At 45.9% G+C, this 18,016-nt stretch overlaps 1 protein-coding gene across 1 annotated transcript in view; it reads left to right on the top strand.

Moving 5' to 3' along the window:
* BLACAT1 (BLACAT1 overlapping LEMD1 locus) overlaps positions 1–15,282 on the top strand; it is a 66,840-nt gene extending 51,558 nt beyond the window's left edge. The window contains exon 2 of the mRNA XM_088479661.1: positions 13,307–15,282. Coding sequence (XP_088335787.1) covers positions 13,341–13,442 — 102 coding nt within the window. The 5' untranslated portion in view covers positions 13,307–13,340 and the 3' untranslated portion in view covers positions 13,443–15,282. The remainder of the gene's footprint in view (positions 1–13,306) is intronic.
* Positions 15,283–18,016: the final 2,734 nt, after the last annotated feature.

The raw sequence follows: 18,016 nt of genomic DNA, 5'->3' as shown, positions 1-18,016 counted from the left end.
CCCTGGGACGCCGCAGCGCTACCGCTCTGCTGCGGTCCGCTGTCCCAGGGGGTAGTGGAAGCGCAGGTTGGTCGCCTGGCTCCACGCTGCAGCCAGTCCCCAGGGAGCCCCCTGCCTGGGGACTTAGGACCATGTGATCAGCGGGGACCCACCGCGGGACCCCGCTGCTTACCTCTGTCCCCTTTGAATCCGGCCATGGTCCGGAGCATCTGGGGTCACCGCTAGCTGTGACCCCAGACGCCCACCAGCATCCCCGGATCAGTACCGGCGTTCTGGTACCGGCGGGGTGTAGGGAAGACAGCATGGACGTCAGGACTGACTGTCCATGCTGTTCATCCAGTTGTGCAGCCACAGCTGCATGAAGAATAAGCTTCAGGGGCTCTTCTAGCCCCCACTCCAACAGGTGCACCCGACTCCGGCCGGGCACCAAACTAAACTGAGGTGCCTTGGCTCGGGGGCGGGGTATAGGAGGGGGACCTAGTGCATCCTGGGAGGCTGAAAGCTTAACTCTTTGGTGCCCTGCGACTGACGTCACACCTATACCCCAAGGTATCCTGTGGATACCCTATGGACCCTGAAGTAGAAATAAAGGATAATAATAATATATAAATCTCCATAAATGAGTAGCTTTGTACAACAGAACTGTTGCTCATTGGAAGAAATCCCTTTATTTGTATGTGTGAAAACCTCAGGCTTTCTGTAAAGGCTAAAATACCTCTGAGACCTTTGGTTGAAGATATAAACACACCTAATTTATTAGGTGCACGGTATTTATCCTCCATTGGAAAATAATTTTATCTTATCAGACCTTTGTATGCTTAAAGCATTATTTCCAGGAAAATATTATATATGCCGGCTGTCGACTAAGGCATCTCCACTTCATACAATAAGATGCATACTGCAGTGTAAACAAAGGGACGATGCTGGTAACTTCTTATAGCTTCCTTCTAAGGCAATTCAAATGGTGCTATATTTGCTTCAGAATTACCTCTGTGCTTCTATATTCCTGGTTATATAAATAAATGTTTGTAGAGATCAGACATTCATTACATTTTAATTAAAATTATTTTTTTACACCTATGGGGGGAGGGGATATTCAATTAGCCCCGGTAATCTTTCAGGGTCAAAAAACTGGACTTTTCTTATTTTTTTTTTAGCTTTGGGCAATTCAATGAGAGCCCTCTTTATTTTCCCCCTGAAAACACATACAATCCGTGATAACGTCACGGACCTATGTGTTTTCGCTGGCATCTTCCAGAAAACAAGCTAATTATTGGGGATTTTTTCTTGGAGCCTGCTAGGTTCCGAAAAAAAAAATTTGCAGAAAAAATTTGCAGATGCGGCCGCACTAATTAGATATAGCCCCGAGTGATCAATTAGCGTGTAGTAATTTACCGCGGCTAACTGAATTCCTCCCTTTGTGCTACATTTAGATATTTTTTTAATTTATATCATATAAACTAATGGGTCAACAATATTCATAGATCTTACTGGTTCAATTATCATTTCTATTTATTGATGTTAAAGGTGATGTTGAAGAGTCACATGTATCAATAAAGAGCTTATGTATGATTAGGTTCTTAACATCCTGACCCTACTAAATGCTTATTTAATTATCTGTAAGTGAAAACAAACCAGAAAGCCCACGGTTGACAGCTATTCCTGTGCGAGTGGTGCAAAATAATGTTATTAAATGCATGAGAGGTTGCAGTATTAGAGAGTAATAGCCCATATATATATATACAGTCAGGTCCATAAATATTGGGACATTGACAGAATTTTCATATTTTGGCCTCTATTCACCACCACAATGGCTTTGAAATGAAACAAACAAGAACTGCAGACTTTCAGATTTAATTTGAAGGTAATTACATCCAAATCAGGTGAACGGTGTAGGAATTACAACGGTTTCTATATGTGCCTCCCACTTTTTAAGGGGCCAAAAGTAATGGGACAAACTAAACAATCCTAAATCTAACTTTCACTTTTTAATACTTTGTTGTAAATCCTTTGCAGGCAATTACAGCCTGAAGTCTGGAACGCATAGACATCACCAGACGCTGGGTTTCATCCCTGGTGATGCTCTGCCAGGCCTCTACTGCAAATGCCTTCAGTTCCTGCTTGTTCTTGGGGCATTTTCCCTTCAGTTTCTGAAAGTCTGCAGTTAAAGCACATCTTGTTTGATTCATTTCAAAGCCATTGTGGTGGTGAATAGGGCCCAAAATATGAAAATTCGGTCAATGTCCCAATATTTATGCACCTGACTGTATGTTCTATTCCCAATTTATATTTACTTCTATTTACATATGCTTTTGTATTTATGTCTTCTCTTTATATTATCATATATGGTCCCCAGTTAGCGATACGCACCTCTTATCAGCTGACCGCCGACCCAGAAGTCAACGCTGGAGCCGTCGGACCAGATAAGTCACTGCTAGTCCACCAGGGACGTTTTGTCAACATTCTGATCATGTCAACATTTCATCAGTGACGATGTGATGGGTGTTGACGTGGTTAATGTTGACCTTGTGGGCGGAATCAGTATGTAATGCTGGCGGCTTATGTTTAGCCGCCGAATCAACTATCGACAGCGGCAGCCCGCCGGGTTGAAATCCCGACACCTCGAGGTAAGTACCCTAACCCTCCCCTCTCCCCCCCAACCCTCCCTTAGGGGTGCCTAACCCTAACCTCCCCCCCTAGTGCCTAACACTAACCTTACCCCATGGGTGCCTAAACCTAGCTCCCCCCTCCCCGCACCCTAAACCTAACCCTCCCAGGGGGGTGCCTAACCATAACACCCTAACCTCCCCTTCCCCTAGCCTAACCTTCCCCGGGGGGGTGCCTAACCCTAAGTCCTCCTGGGGGTCCCTAAAACTAACCCCCCCCATCCCTGGGCTAAGTGTATACTTACCCGGCAGAGAGGACGATCGGTCCGGCGTCCTTGGCATTGGGATTAACATAGGAATTGGTATTTCGACACCTATGTTAAATCCCTTGCCGGGATTAATCTGTCGGAGTTTAGACCGGTGGCCATGCAGCTACCGGTCTCCTAACTACATCCCTTGTGAGCATATAAACCTTATGACCTTGTCGACATTCTCATGTCATCATTATAAATTTCAACAAAATATCACACACCCCAAATCCATATATCTTTCTTTTTTATAGTCTGCCCCACCTCTCTCTTACCTCATCTCACTTGTCTGTTTCCATCTCACACCTTCCCAACACTTTCTTTGTTATTCAAGATAGTTGTGACTCTATTGTATGAGTCCTGCTGTGCTGCTCATTGTCCAGGTAGTTTTCAGAAGGTAGGTGGATAGGAAGTAGTCCAAGAACTAAATATGATTTGAACATAAAAACCAGTTCAAAGAAGTTTGTGTGATATGTATCACAATAGGCCTGATTCAGAGCCGCACAGAATGCCAATGTTCACGTAGTTGAGCAATTTTTTTGCTACTGCATATGCGCAAATAAAAACTCTTACAGCATAAGTGTACACACAAAAGTGCTGTTGTGATAGACACACCGGGTTGTATCACATTTTATATGCTATGCATCCCGACAATCATCGCATGCATACTGGAGTTTAGTAACACCGTATGCATGAGGATTTAAGCAAAAGGACAGCTCTTCCGATAAGAGCTGTCCTTTGCAGTGCTGGGACTTCTGGGTTTATGACCCGGGAGTCCCTCTGCACATGCGTGAGCTGCGGGGGACCCTGGGAGCGATCCTATTGTAGTGTCTCTAGTTCTTATGGTGCAACATTACAGTGCCCTCAGTTCATATTATGCTACACTATAATGCCACCAGTCCAGACTGTGCAAAATTACAGTGCTCGCCGTTCATATTATGCCACAATACACTGCCTCCAGTTTATGCTATTATGCCACACTACACACACCCCATAAACATAAGTTCCACTACACACATCACTCACTGAAAATGGAATGTCACCCCATTAGGCAGCATCAGTCCACATAGAAGTTGAGTAAGAGATCATATACCATTGACCAATTGCCTTATCTCACCGTATTTCCCAATGGTGATTTTTAAACTGCTCCATTCGTGTGTTGAATCTTAAATGGCAGCCCCATGTCTGCAGGACCTTCAAGGCTGAGAAGATTTGCATTTTAAGGTGGGTACACAGATTAGACGATATGTCACCCGATCCGGCGGATGGGGCCAACATATCGTCAACATCAGCAAGTGTGTACACAATGTTGACCCATGTGCGCTCCCCCCAGGGTCATTCATTGCATCGATAGATCTGCCGTACATGCTGCTCGATCTGTCAATGTGATGAACGACCCCATACATTCGGATGCGGCTGGTGAACAACCTACCATGCCGTCATTAACCAGATTGTGCGGTGTGTACGGACTGCACGATATGTCGTCCATCACAACGTGGGTCGGCTGGGTACACAGGTCATCTAATGTGTACCCTGCAGTGGCAAATGCAGGATTTTGAAAGGAGAGAGAGAGACAGAGAGAGATTTCACAGGATTTAGGACCACTACAGTAAAATATACCACTCAGCCTATGATGGGGTACACACAGACACACACACATACCTCTATCACTAAAAAAACATGAATGCAGCAGGCAAATAAATACAGCCAGAATGATTTATTAAAGACACTCCCCCTCCAGTTTGTGCCCCTTATACAGTGCCCCCAGTAGTGCCCCTTATGCAGTGCCCACAGTAGTAGTCCACCTATGCAATACCCCCAGTAGTGCTCCTTATATGGTGCCCTCAGTACTGCCTCTTATACAGGGCCCCCAGTAGTGAAAGTGCCCCCAGTAGTGGTCCCCCTATGCAGTATCCCTTATACAGTGCCCCCAGTAGTGGTCCCCCTATGTAGTTCCCCCAGTAGCGGTCCCCCTATGCAGAGCCCCTTATACAGTGCCCTCAATAGTGCTCCTTATACATTGCCCCCAGTAGTGGTCCCCCATGCATTTCCCCTTATACAGTGCCCCCAGTAGTGGTCTCCCTATGCATTTCCCCTTATACAGTGCCCCCAGTAGTAGTCCCCCCTATTAGTGGTTCCCCATATGCAGTGCCCTTTATACAGTACCCCCAGTAGTGCCCCTTATATAGTGTCCCCAGTAGTAGTCCTCCCTATACAGTGCCCCCACCCCTATGCAGTGCCCCTTACATATATAGGACCAAGACACAAAAAAACCCTTTCACGAATCTACGCGCCTGCTGCTGTCCGCTCCTCCATCCTCCCGGCCCGCTCCGCACTATGGGAGAGAAGTCATGACGTCTCTCCTAACACCCACTGTGGGAGCCAGAAGGTGAAGCTCATAAGTGAGCTCCAGACCGGCTCCGGCAGTGGGTGCAGCAGCCAGTGAGAATCTGTCTACCACGCCGGCAGCGGTGTGATTGCTACTGTGTAGTGCGGACCACACTTACTGCAGTCCGCACTACACTTACTGATTGGCGGGCAGAGGGGAGTTTCTGGGTACTCAGAGACACCCCCCTGCGTGCATGTATGCCCTGCTTTACAGTGAGTGTAAAGACAAGAGAGGTCTTCTTAATTTCTGCACCATTGTATTTTCTTAAGACAGTCCTAAAAGGAAAACTCAATCCTTGCACACCAGTTCACTTCCCAAAGGCTGTAATCAAAGAGAAGCCTACTTTGCGACAGTACCAGGCTCACTGATTAGCTCAGCTGTGCCTGTAAGTGTGAAACGGAAATGCAGGAGATGGTTCACTGAGGGAGAGGGAGAGACTGCTACCTAAACAAGCACAGACAAGTCTAACTTTTCAGACCGGACCCAATTGCTTGGCGGGTTAGTCTGGGAACTTGGTAGACCGCTATAAGAACTGGGTCCAGGTGAGCCGGGTCCCGGAGCCAGCCCCTAAGCCTCTGGATCCATAGCAATTGCACCATGTGCACCTACTAAACAGTAGTTATGCCATGCATGCAGCCTTGTCCTCACTAATACCTCTTTTCCACCAAAAACCCAGGTCCGACCTGGGTTTTTGGACATGGTTCCAATCCTGGTCAGACCCATTTACACTGCACCTTTCATCTGGGTTACTCCCAGGTCAGCCCTGTTCACACTGAACTCAGGTCTGCCCTGCTAAACCTGTGAGGTCATTAAAAGTGGGAGGTGACTGCTCCACAGCCACCAATCAGCTCATTTTAGGCATGATCCAGGTCAGATAACCCGGGTTGCACCGTTTACACTGCACCATTACCCGGGTCCATCCTGGGTCCAACCCTGGTAGCTACCTGGGTTGGATTGCAGGGTCACTTGACCCAGGTTATTTTTCAGGGACCCTTTTACACTGAGCTGCGACCTGGGTAGACCCAGCAAAAACCCAGGTTTTTGCTCTGGTGTAAAAGGGGTATAACATAATCGCACAAGTGTATAGGTCACCAATGATCAGCCTATTCCTTTGCTGCTGCTAACATTATGAATACAGGTTGCTCTATCCCCGTCCACTTCAAAACTTACAACATTCCAGACAGGAAGAAGTTCAACCCTTATCAAATGCACTTTAAATATGAAAAATCCAATGCTTTGATCTTTTTTAATGAATGCAAACATTCAGCAAAGTGTTTTGACCAACAAATATACACAAAATAAAAATAACACAGTGCTGCTTAGTCCTGATCAAGTTTTGGCTACTCAGAACTTATTCTATAATAATTTAGTTTGTTTTTTAATCCTGTCTGAAGAGATTGCCAGCCAGTCACCATGCACATGGACATTTGAGAGAGAGGATAGGCTGGTGGGAGCTGGGCCTTTATTCAACATCGACTTCCTGTAGCATCATTGTATACAGATTGGTTATAGCATAGAGATCAATGATCCTCATTTGGAACTGTAATAAATCGTTCATTCCCAAGAATATTTTGAAATGATCAGTTGTATACACAGTGAAAGTAACATATTTTACATAGTATAAGCACTTATGTATACAGGAGTATTGGTAGATATATGCAATGTAAAACAACATGGGGATAGTCCGCCATGTGGCCCAGAGGTAAGGGGATTCTGTAGGCCCCTGCTCACCATGATGCACCGCCATGATGTAAATTGTGGCCTCGTAAATTACCCCTAGAATAGTTTCCTGGGATGATATTGAATATTTACCCTCAGAAAAATTCAGCTTGTCACATTTCTGGGGTTTACACAAATATCATGTATCTCCCCTACAGCTGTCATCAACATTAGAATCTGTGATCAGTTCTCTTTCACCTGTTAATTGACAGCTCCATACTCTCCTTAAATCTAGGCTGGATCAACTTTGATCATCCTAGAGGAGCACCAACAGAAATTTCTATCATACACCTTTTGAATTTACAATTTGTATACAAATTCAATATTTTCTTTTCGTGTTTCCAAATCAGCTTTGAACTAGGGATGAGCGGGTTCGGTTCCCTGAGAACCGAACCCACCCGAACTTCGGGGATCCGGGGCGATCCGAGCCCAAGCTCGGATCTCCCTGTCTGCCCCGGATCCCTCTCCCGAGGCAAAACCTCGAGATCTGCTGTCGGATCTCGAGGTTTTGCCTCGAGCGGCCATTTAAAAAAAAATGCCTTTGCCTTTAATGGGCAAAGTGCTGATTGGCTGACAGAGCCGTCTGTCACGGCTCTCAGCCAATCAGCATTATGGTGCTCATTTGCATGTAGCACGGACTCGTGAGATCCGTGCTACATGCATCTGTGTGATTGACAGTGACACAGAGCACAGATGGGTCAGTGAGACCCGTCTGTGCTGCTGTGTATTTCAATGACACAGATGCACGCACGGACCAGGAGATCCGTGCTACTTGCATCTGTGTCATTGACACAGAGCACTAACGGGTCCGTGAGACCCGTCTGTGCTGCTGTGGTAAATAAAAAAAAAAAAACCTGTGTAAAAAGAGAAAAAAATGGCGTCCTCCCCCCCAAAAAAAGAGCAACCAGCCCCGGGCATTAGTGACCCAGTGCTGGGTGTGCTTAAATACAGGGGACAAACGACATAGGGGTCCCCTGTACTTAAACACAACCAGCACCGGGCTAGTCAGAACCAGAGCTGGTTGCCAAAATACGGGGGACAAACGACGTAGGGGTCCCCCGTATTCTGCGCAACCAGCTCTGGGCTCTGATCCGGTCCTGGTTCTGGAAATACAGGGGAAAAAAATGAGTAGGGTTCCCCTGTATGTTCCAGAACCAGCACTGGACTTTTTCTAGCGGGGGGCTGATGCCACAGCCAGGGGAGCCCTTTCACCGGGCCCCCCAGCCGCAGCATCAGCCCTGACCGCTAGTCAGCCCAGGCCGGGGATCCCTGGAGAGCTGGGGACCCCCCCAATAAAGGGGTCACCCTCTCCAGGGCACCCCAGGCCCAGGCTGATAGCCCGGGGCTATCCCCGCCACCCCTGGTGGCGGTGGGTGGCGGGTTGATTGTGTGGTGTGGTGTAAATAAAGAATATCAAACATTGTCTTTACAAGTAGAACTGCAAGTCCCAGCAAGCCTGCCCCGCATGCTGGTACTTGGAGAACCACAAGTACCAGCATGCAGGGCATTAAGGGCCCACTAGTACCTGTAGTTCACCTGTAAAAAAATGTTTAAAAAAAACACAGGACACACACACCGTGACAGTATAAGTTTATTAAACATACATACACACACACACATGTACACATACTCACCTATGTAACCCTGTAGCATCGGTCCACTTGTCCGGTAAAGTATCCATAGGGGACCTGTGAAAAAAAACATACTCACCATCTCCTATGCGAGGTTCTGTCCTCTTCGTTCCAAAGTAGGCATCCCCGGACTTGGCAAAAAAAAAAAAACGAAAACGCGATCCACGAACTTAGTACCGTTCTATAGAACGGTACTTCCCGAATGAGAGCTTAGCGGCGGGTTATCACCATGGAAACCCCGCTGCTAAGCGTTCATTGGCTGAGAGAGGCCATCTCCCGTCTCTCTCAGCCAATGAACGGCTCCCTCCATTGTAGTCAATGCTGGGAGCCGCAAGGTTATTAAAGTTTACCCTGCGGTTCCCACCATTGACTACAATGGAGGGAGCCGTTCATTGGCTGAGAGACGGGAGATGACCTCTCTCAGCCAATGAACGCTTAGCAGCGGGGTTTCCATGGTGATACCCCGCCGCTAAGCTCTCATTCGGGAAGTACCGTTCTATAGAACGGTACTAAGTTCGTGGATCGCGTTTTCGTTTTTTTTTTTTTGCCAAGTCCGGGGATGCCTACTTTGGAACGAAGAGGACAGAACCTCGCATAGGAGATGGTGAGTATGTTTTTTTTCACAGGTCCCCTAGGGATACTTTACCGGACAAGTGGACCGATGCTACAGGTTACATAGGTGAGTATGTGTACATGTGTGTGTGTGTATGTATGTTTAATAAACTTATACTGTCACGGTGTGTGTGTCCTGTGTTTTTTTAAACATTTTTTTTACAGGTGAACTACAGGTACTAGTGGGCCCTTAATGCCCTGCATGCTGGTACTTGTGGTTCTCCAAGTACCAGCATGCGGGGCAGGCTAGCTGGGACTTGCAGTTCTACTTGTAAAGACAATGTTTGATATTCTTTATTTACACCACACCACACAATCAACCCGCCACCCACCGCCACCAGGGGTGGCGGGGATAGCCCCGGGCTATCAGCCTGGGCCTGGGGTGCCCTGGAGAGGGTGACCCCTTTATTGGGGGGGTCCCCAGCTCTCCAGGGATCCCCGGCCTGGGCTGACTAGCGGTCAGGGTTGATGCTGCGGCTGGGGGGCCCGGTGAAAGGGCTCCCCTGGCTGTGGCATCAGCCCCCCGCTAGAAAAAGTCCAGTGCTGGTTCTGGAACATACAGGGGAACCCTACTCATTTTTTGTCCCCTATATTTCCAGAACCAGGACCGGATCAGAGCCCAGAGCTGGTTGCGCAGAATACAGGGGACCCCTACGTCGTTTGTCCCCCGTATTCTGGCAACCAGCGCTGGTTCTGACTAGCCCGGTGCTGGTTGTGCTTAAGTACAGGGGACCCCTACGTCGTTTGTCCCCTGTATTTAAGCACACCCAGCACTGGGTTACTAATGCCCGGGGCTGGTTGCTCTTTTTTGGGGGGGTGCACGCCATTTTTTTCTTTTTTTACACAGGTTTTTTTTTTTTTTTTTACCACAGCAGCACAGACGGGTCTCACGGACCTGTCATTGCTCTGTGCCAATCACACAGATGCATGTAGCACGGATCTCCCGGGTTCGTGCTACATGCAAATGGGCACCATAACGCTGATTGGCTTCCTGTCTGCCACTGCAGTGCCACTCCTAGATGGGCCACGTGTTTGTGCCGCCCCCTTGTGTCGCTTAGCATAGTCATCCAGCTTCCTCGGTACAACCTTTTGGCCTAAAAACAATATTGTGAGGTGTGAGGTGTTCAGAATAGAGTGGAAATGAGTGGAAATTAATGTTATTGGGGTTATTAATAGCGTAGGAACAAAAAAAGGCCCATTTATGTGATTTTAGCGGGTTTTTTTTATTTTTTAAGAAAAAATCCAGATCCAAAACACAAAACCCAGAACCCAAAACACGGAAGGGTGGTTTTGGCAAAACCAATCCAGATCCAAAACACGAAGAAAGATCCAGATCCAAAACCAAAACACAAAACACGAAAAGTGTCCGGTGCACACCCCTACTTTGAACTATTATGTTAATACTCCCCCTCAACTAGTTGGATGTTTGGACAGAAAATCTTTACGTGTGTACCCAGCTTAAGGGTGTGCTTTCCCAATATTAAGGTTTGCTGTTTGAGTTGCTCAAATGCAACCAGTATCTACAAGAAATGGAAGGAGAGTGACTTAGGACCCCCACCAGATGAGAATGCTTGGGATAACATGAAAGAGGTGTTTACAATAAGGTCTATAGCTGCCAGAAGTAAACAGACCTGTATATAAAATGTGATCATAAATATGTATCTTTGCTTGTATTTCACCTGTATTATCAAGCATGTTTAAGGAGACTTCCAGATACAATTTATACCCCTTTCAGACATACAACCCGGGAAATTTCCTGCTCAGACCCGGGAATTTCTCCTGTGCAAATTCCCGGGTATTTGGTCGAGACCCCCCTTTCACACTGCAGTGTCTACCCGGGAAATTCCCAGGTAGACCCCTTTCAGACATAAGCCAGGTTTTTTAGTTTTAAATATTACCTGCCTCTCCTCTGCTCTTGCTAACCTATCCCCTCTCCGGCTGCCGCTGATGATGTCATCATCATGCAGCAGGCAGCCATCCAATCAAAGTGCAGCCTCTATTAAATAGTTAATATAATAACTCCTATCTATAATATAATAACTCCTATCTACCCTGGTGGTCCAGCGGGAGTGCGGGCGGCCCGCTGTGGCTGCAAACCACCGGCGGTCTCCAGCGCCGGCGTGAGGACCCGGCCATGGTCGCTGACTCGTTTGTCAGCGCCACAGCCACCGGTGCGGGGGGTGATGAGCAGCAGCGCAGAGCGTCCTATAGGACGCTCTGCACTGCCAACTCATTGTAATGAGCAGCAGCGCAGAGTGCTGTCAACTCATTGTAATGAGCAGCAGCGCAGAGCGTCCTATAGGATGATCTGCGCTGTCAATGTAAAAGCTGCTTGGTGCTGCCCAGGAGTAGGAAATTCCCGGGTAGCACCATTCAGACAGAAGCAGGGTAATTTCCCGGGACTTAAGTCCCGGGAAAAACCCTGGTCGATTGCAGGGGCGGCTACCCGGGAACATGTTCCCGGGTAGGCACCTTTCAGACAGACTCGGTGTCACGACCAGGGTTTCTCGGCATGGTAGTCGACGGGTAATACCTGTGAGGACACTATGGCGAGGGGCGTCTGGCGGTGGCACTGGTGCCTGGTGGGGAGCATTGGCTGTGCGTGGTTCCGTGTGGGCATACTGTCCCTCTGGTCTGGTTAGGCCTGGTGGTGCTTCTGTTCCGTTCTGGCATGGGCGCTGCCATCTTGTCTCCGGTCAGGTGACCTAGTTGCCCTATCCTGTTGTGTCACATGCTCCTCTCTGACCAGTCACGGATGAGCACTGGGGATTTAAGGGAGTTCAGAGCTCCCTTGCATTGCCAGTGCAACGTGTATCTCAGCCTAGCTGAGAGGGAGTTCTCTGTGCTTATCCTGTTCCTGTGATTTCTCTGTCTGCCAGTCTGCCTGTCAGCTCCTAGCTTCCGCTGGACTACGCCGCTTCCTCCATCACCCTTGCCCATACCTGAGTGCCTGAGCCTGCTGACATCCTGCTCATTTGCCTTAGTTCACTACCTGCATACCTGGCTTATTATTTCCTGCATCACTACCTGCATACCTGCTTGATCATTTTCAGTCTCACTACCTGCACACCTGGACAGCTCTAATTTTTTCTACCTGGACATTAACCTATTGCTCCTACCACAGAACTCTTGTTCACATTTATATATTCCTGGACTTTTATTTACTGCCATAGTTTATGTCTACTCAAGCACATATTAAAAAACCTAGTTTTTTATTCAAACCCGCTTCTGTGATCGCTCCTGCTACCACCCTGGGTCCACAAACAACCCAGAACATAACAATCGGGTACCCGGGAATTTGGCCGAGGCAGGCCAAATTCCCGGGATTCTCGAGATGTCTGAAAGGGGTATTAGCGGCATCCCATCAGTCAATTACCCTCCCCCTAACCCACCCCTCCTGCAGCCTAACCCTACCACAACTCTCCCATTCCGCAGCCTAACCCCTCCTCCTAGCCCTAACCCTAAGTCTCCCCATGACCCTAAGACTTACATTCGAGGATTCTGACAGTCGGCATGCCACTGTCGGTATTGTGACCGTCGGCATCCTGACTGTTGGGATGCCAACTACATCCCCAAGAAGCAAATAAATGGAAATCACATGATTTCAATTCCTAAGAGGTATAATTTGCAGTTATCTCATTACTAGTCATTTGTAATTTTGTTTCTATGTTGACATTTTTTATTTTTGTTTACTTTTTTCAATTAACTTTTAAAATGCAGTTAACTTTTCAATTTTAATTAACTTTTAAAATGTATACTATTTTGCACTCTAGCTTAATGAATGAAAAGAAATTTTAGGTGGGACAGAGGAAAATCTCTTAGGTTAAAACAACAACAACAAAAAAGACAGAGGGTGGGGAAATTCCTAGTTTAACTATCTCTATGGTGGTAGGGTGGGGATATTTTGGGGAGATTATTCATTCAATAGTAAATGCCAATATAAGTAGGTATTACAGTTCAGTTTTGCAAAACACTCTATCACAAATAAATACAAAGTGAATGTTGAGTAAAATATTGTCTAACTTTGTTCTTCTACTGTAGGTACCCCGGACATCACCCTCAGTGCCAACATTCCATGCCTCAGTTTACCTTTGCCTGTTTCTGCGGTCTTCATGGGTTCTGCAAAATGAAACCAAAGAAAGATGAACCGCAAGCCGAACAAGAGACGTCAGTATGAGGGACATAAAGTGTGCTTCCCTCTCAGGGACAGAGAGCCATGAGAATACTGTGGTGGCCTTAACGCCAGAGAGCATGTAGGATATTGTCTATAAGCATTTCCCCTACAATGTCACAGCTGGGACAGCTTGCAATGTGTTGTAGAGCAATGCATCACTGGCATCTGGTGTGCTGTTTCCTGTGTAAGGGATTTCAAAGGGTATCCTATGCCATTGTGAGATGGCATATTGGTAACTTATAGACTGAAAAGCTGACAATTGAATGTGTTGAAAGGGATAAAAAATTCTAGGTGAAGTGGCCACTACCATATGCAGTCGCCATACAGATCCTCATGCTTTGCTGAGGGGTCCCACAAAAAGGTTTAGGCCAGAATGAGGAAACCTCATGTAATCTTATACATTTTATTTCTGAACAAGACAGTTTAATTTTTTTCCTTAGATAGCAGATATGTTGAGATGTAACTCAGGCCCTTTGTGAAGTTACCATCCTAGTGAGACTGTTTAATGACAAAGATAAGACAGATATTTATAGCAGCTCACACAGCACAGTAGCATTATGGCAAATTATTAGAGTTTCTCAGCTTCAGCAAAGCTGGCCCCCTCATATTTACTACGCTAATGGATAATTATCTTGTTACTTCAGGAATGCTACTAAGATGCAGCATGTTTGTTGCTAATGAGGAAAGAGTGAGAAACCTGAAGCAGTTACATAGTGCACATCTGAGGCTAGTGCACTGCTCATTACAGAGCGAGGAAAGGAACAGGGCGCTGGATGAGTTCAATTATAAAGCACAAAGTCTTCACGTTAATAAGTGGCCTTGATTTACGCATATATAATCTATCACTGTAAAACAAAGCATATTAATTTGAATGTGTTATAACATTAAGAAGCTCAGTAACAATATACAACATAGAATTTTTATAACCAAAAATATATGGAGAGGAAACAATTCTTATTAAAAGCAGTATATTTAGCAACTATCATTATAAAAAAAGCTATACAGCATGGTCCGCATCATAATAATGAGTTATTATATTGAGCAGCATGTTCATTATTAATCTATACCATTTTCCCTCACCCCCATACCATAGTGCATACATTACTAGGGACAGATTGTATAGAACAAAAATAGCTCCCTATAAAAACTTTTCAGTTATTTTTATATGGATATACTAGCTTTATAAAAATGTATGTTTATTAGCCATACTCATTATACCTATGAATTAGTTCGTATAGAATTAATAATATATTTGTGTATAGTACAAGATTTCAGATAGTCATCAAAAAGAAGTCTTCTCTAAAAAGCTGCAGATAATAATGTGCAAATATTGTTTGCCCATCCACCACGTCAAGGTGAGCCCTATAAGAAGGGTCCCTAACATCCCTAATACTAACACATTATGTCAATTTATCCAGGACTTGCCTATAATAGTGCACATTCTAATATGTAGACAGCAGTGTAGGAACCTGTGCTGATTAAAAACACCTAAGGGCAGATGGGTGGGGTGCAAATACCAAACAGAAGAAGTCTCAGCCTTCAAGTGTACAATATATACACAAGTATAGAGGAAACGGGGAGGGTGCTTGGACTGCACACCCTAATTTTAAACATAATAAGAGGTACTACCATGCTGAGACTTGTAGTACATGCAGGTGAAAATTCTAAGGGCCTGATTCAGAGCCGGTCGCTATTTGCGCTCGCTCGTCCAGAAAATAGGGGTGGCTGGTGGCTATTCAAATGAACCGTTCGCTGTTTGCGTTCTGTTCACGCCTCTAGGTCTGAACGAGCGAACAAAACTTGCGGTCGTTTTTTGGGAAACTACGCCCCCTGGCTGCTCGCATCCTACGTCATGTCCGCTATTTATTAGATTAATCGAGTACATCGAACAGGGTATGAGCTGCTCGCTATTCTTGTGGTTGGTTTTTGCTACCACAATTTTGCGAGCAGTTCTGGCTATAAAATAACCCAGTGACGTGGTCAATGACGCTGCTGTTTTAATTATGCACACCCATAAAACGCCCGTTTTGACCTTTAAGCACGTCTGCGATCGGATCTCCACTCCCCGTTTTCAAGCACCTTCCCCTGTTACCACCCACATACGCCTCATCCTGTCACTCAAATTATCAGGCATTCGCTATTTTGCGAGCACATGAATTTTGGCCGCACTGACTGGTTCGCGCATGCGTATAACGATCCGTACGCATGCGCAGTTGGGCAAACATCGCTCGGAGCGAACGAGCGGCCGCTTACGAGCGGCTCTGAATCAGGCCTTAAGTACTAAAGGCCTGAATCAGTACGGATTGCAACTGTGATCGCAATATTGTACGCAGTCTCACTGAGAAGATATGCTAATGTCTGTGATCGGGTATGCCAAACGCAGCCTAACATAAGGACGCCCACCTTTCCTTACACACATCCATAATACTTAGGAAGACTGCAAAATCATCGGTAACATCAAGTACAATCACAGACTCATGCACACTTGCACAAGGTCTGACCTTACTCAGATATTGATAACCTCATCGCACGCAGTGAGTATGGCATCACAGTGGCTAATTTATGCATGCCCCTGCAATGGCGTTCAAACGCACTGGCATGCCTGCATTTCGGCGACCACCCCCCGTCACCACCCCCAAAGGGTACTTCCTGTCAATCACTCTGCCATGGGTCTGCGTAGTCACTGCGATTGCAGTCCCGAACGCAGTGGAGTATTCGTGCATGAGCACTGCGATATATATGCATGCGCAGAACGCAACTATCGGCTGATTGTGTGCATAATCGCAGTTGTGATCGCTGCTGAATCAGGCCCTAAAAACCATGATAGTCAAAATCTTCCTAATAAACTCTACAATTAACATGGAGTATAAGTGAGGTTCTTAGTGTCAGCGGCTGTGAGACTATAACGTAGCATTTCTTATGAAGATACACCCACAGTCGCACACAGAATATAGGCATGCCGCATATCATTTTAATCAGCAGAAGCTGCTTGTGCATCTTATTTACATAATTTTGAGAATAAGACACATTTGAAGGTAAAAAGCCACACGAAAAAGACACTTGGTGCTATAGAGTCACACAGCGCTCACACGTTATGTTTAATACGATTGTAGATCAAGGAGGTAAGATGCATGTGGACACATCTGTAGAAATTGCTTTTTAGCAATACTGTTAGAAAAGATATGCCTTCATACCTACATAGGGCTTGATTTAGTCTTATACAGACGCAAGTAAAAGCACGCCCCTGTAAGTGTCTCTTTCTGAGTTGCACAGCTACAAAACATACATATTGCACTTACAAAAACTGGATGCAAAGTTCAGAGTTGATAATGCTGGTTGTCGTGTCTTTGTTCCTATCTTTATGGTACATTTTAGGTTGCACATATCAAGAATAGCATGCAACTCAAAATACAAGCGAAGAAACACAAATGTGCAGATGGATCTTTGCTTTTATGTAAATGGTGCATCCAGACCTTCCACCCATAGTTTATTTATACTCTCAAAGAGCCCTATGAGGAATTTCACAGGATCTGAAGTACAGTACAAAGCTTAGTTAATTAAAGTACATGTAAAGCTCTCAAAATGCCAAAGTAAACTGCAATACCTTTAATTCTCAAAGAATGAATAATTTCATATATGTTGTCTGTCCTTAGTTTTCAATGTATAAATCTGTTCTTCCTATTAATGTGGATGTTTAAAATAAATTGCATTCTGTAGGTGCAGAGAGAAACACTGGAGTATAAAGGGGCCTATACATTAAACGACTTTCTGAACAATGCGACCAAAACCAGGAGGTTCTGGACGGATTGTTCAGAAAGTCGTCTATTGGATAGCCAGCAAGGACCAGTGATGCGGGTGCATGCTGGGTCCTTGCCGACGCCGACTATCTGTGGAACATGCCCGTCAACCTGACGACGATCGTCAGGTACGGCATGTTCTCAGATAGGAGGTAGGCCTCCTGCACTGAATGACGTTCAGTGAAAGCCGTTCAGTGCGGGCACTGCACCTAGGCAACCTGAAGGACTGAACGCTAGTCATTCAGTTTTTCAGGTCGCCTAATGGATAGGCCCCTTAAGGGTCTTGGAAAGGTTCTTTTGCCAAATTAATATTTGTCCTCTGCCTGGCCTATTTATGGCTCCCTTGCATAATGCTAATAAGATAATTTGATTAGGTTCCCTATTATATTGTTATTATTATTATCTTTTATTGATAAAGCATCAACATCTTACTAAGATGCTGTGGGAAAATTAGAGATGTTCGGTTCTAACTCAGGGCCTGATTCAGAGCTGGACGCTATTTGCGGACGGTCGTTCTAAAAAAGGGGCCGGATATTTAAATTGAGCGCTCGCTCTTTGCTGTGTGTTGACGCCTCTATGTCTGAGCGAGCGTTCGAAAAATGCGATCGCTATTTTGTAAAGACGCCCCTTTGCCGTTCGCATCACACGTCATCTCCGGTATTTATTAGATTAATTGGGAACATCGAAAGGCATCTGAACTGCTCGCAGTGGTTGTGGTAGGATTTTCTTACCGCTATCACTGCGAGCAGTTCAGGCTAAAAGACAACCAAGTGACGTGGT

This window comes from Taudactylus pleione, unplaced genomic scaffold, assembly GCF_031769625.1.
Source record: "Taudactylus pleione unplaced genomic scaffold, aTauple2 ptg000242l, whole genome shotgun sequence".
In the NCBI taxonomy this organism is placed as follows: Eukaryota; Metazoa; Chordata; class Amphibia; order Anura; family Myobatrachidae; genus Taudactylus; species Taudactylus pleione.
Note: the sequence above shows the minus strand (reverse complement) of the source record. Positions and strands in the feature narration are given on the sequence as shown.